The following is a 1,239-nucleotide window of genomic DNA, read 5'->3' as shown; positions in this document are numbered from 1 at the left end:
GAGGGGTCCTCCTACCTCCAGGGGCTCAACTCCTGGGCAGGGAGGCAACCCTGACCCAGGCCCTCAGGGAGGCCTCCTGACAGGTTACCTCTCCCCAAGTCCCAAAGCAATTGGAGCTTTGACTGCGACCCCTCCCCCAGATGGCCCAGAGCCCAGCAAACATTAGCACTGATTGAAGCCTGCCCTGTCCCCTGGGGAGCCAGTCTTTCCAGACCTGCCCAGCATCACAGTGGACAGAGGCCCTGTCCCCCAAGCATCCTCGAGGACAAAGGCTAGGTGTGGGGCTCACTGGCCCCCAGGGGTCACACTGAGCTGGCTAAAAGGGCCGGATTGGCCCAGCCTGTCTGCACCATGGGATGTGAAGTGGGCTAGGAGGGCTGAGGGCTAAGGGTAGACCCAGCACAAGGGGATTCAAGTGTCCCTAGTGGGTCGCACAGGGCCTGTGCTGTCTGAGGCCCTGTGGCCAGTCGTCCAGCTCACCAAGAGGCTGGGCTTGCGGTTCAGAGCCCAGGTCCCAACTCGGCTGGAAGCCATGGATAAGGCTGGAGTATAGAGACCAGGCCCCAGCTCACCTGGAAGTCACGGTTGGTGTTGGGGTACAGAAAGCAGGCCCAGCCCACCTACAACCCGGAAATGGGGTTGGGCTACAGAGACCAGGCCCCAGCTCACCTGGAAGCGGGGGTTGGGGTTGGGGTATGGCAGCCAGGCGGAGCGTGAGTTCTCCTGGTATTTGAAGGGCCCCCGGAAGGCCTGGTCGATGGCACTGAGGTTGAAGACGCAGACGGCCGAGGCGGCGATGCTGTTTCTGGGGGCACAGGGGTAGGGGTGTCCTCAGACTCTGCAGAGCAGCGGGGCCATGAACAGCCTCCCAGGATCCTCTGGTGGACCAGCCAGACCCTCAACACAGGCCACAAAGGGTCCTGGTGTCCTGCCAGATGGGTGGACTCCCACAGCCACGACAGAGGCAGCAGAGCCAGGCCAGCCTGTGTGGATGTCCACCTGGAGTGTGCTCCAGATGAACCTGAGCCCACCCTGTGAGGTGACGCACATGCAGGTGCGGCACTCTGCTCCTAGAAATGTCACAGCCAGACACCTGGGGACAGTCCCGATGCCACAGGAAGGCCCCAGAGGTCAGCACAGCCGCGGACCTGGGGAGAGTCACCATGCCACAGGAAGGCCCCAGAGGTCAGCACAGCCGGGGACCTGGGGACTTCCCTTATGCTACAGACAGGGCCCCAG

The 1,239-nt window shown here is 62.9% G+C and overlaps 1 protein-coding gene across 1 annotated transcript in view; it reads right to left on the bottom strand.

Moving 5' to 3' along the window:
- The window catches only part of SEMA5A (semaphorin 5A), a 110,528-nt gene that overhangs the window by 54,493 nt on the left and 54,796 nt on the right, over positions 1–1,239 (bottom strand). Inside the window, exon 9 of the mRNA XM_045285291.1 lies at positions 670–805. Coding sequence (XP_045141226.1) covers positions 670–805 — 136 coding nt within the window. The remainder of the gene's footprint in view (positions 1–669; positions 806–1,239) is intronic.

This window comes from Echinops telfairi, unplaced genomic scaffold, assembly GCF_000313985.2.
Source record: "Echinops telfairi isolate 266 unplaced genomic scaffold, ASM31398v2 ScPeMD7_7469;HRSCAF=8507_1, whole genome shotgun sequence".
In the NCBI taxonomy this organism is placed as follows: Eukaryota; Metazoa; Chordata; class Mammalia; order Afrosoricida; family Tenrecidae; genus Echinops; species Echinops telfairi.
The sequence above is the reverse complement of the archived record's forward strand: the minus strand, read 5'-3'. Positions and strand labels throughout refer to the sequence as shown.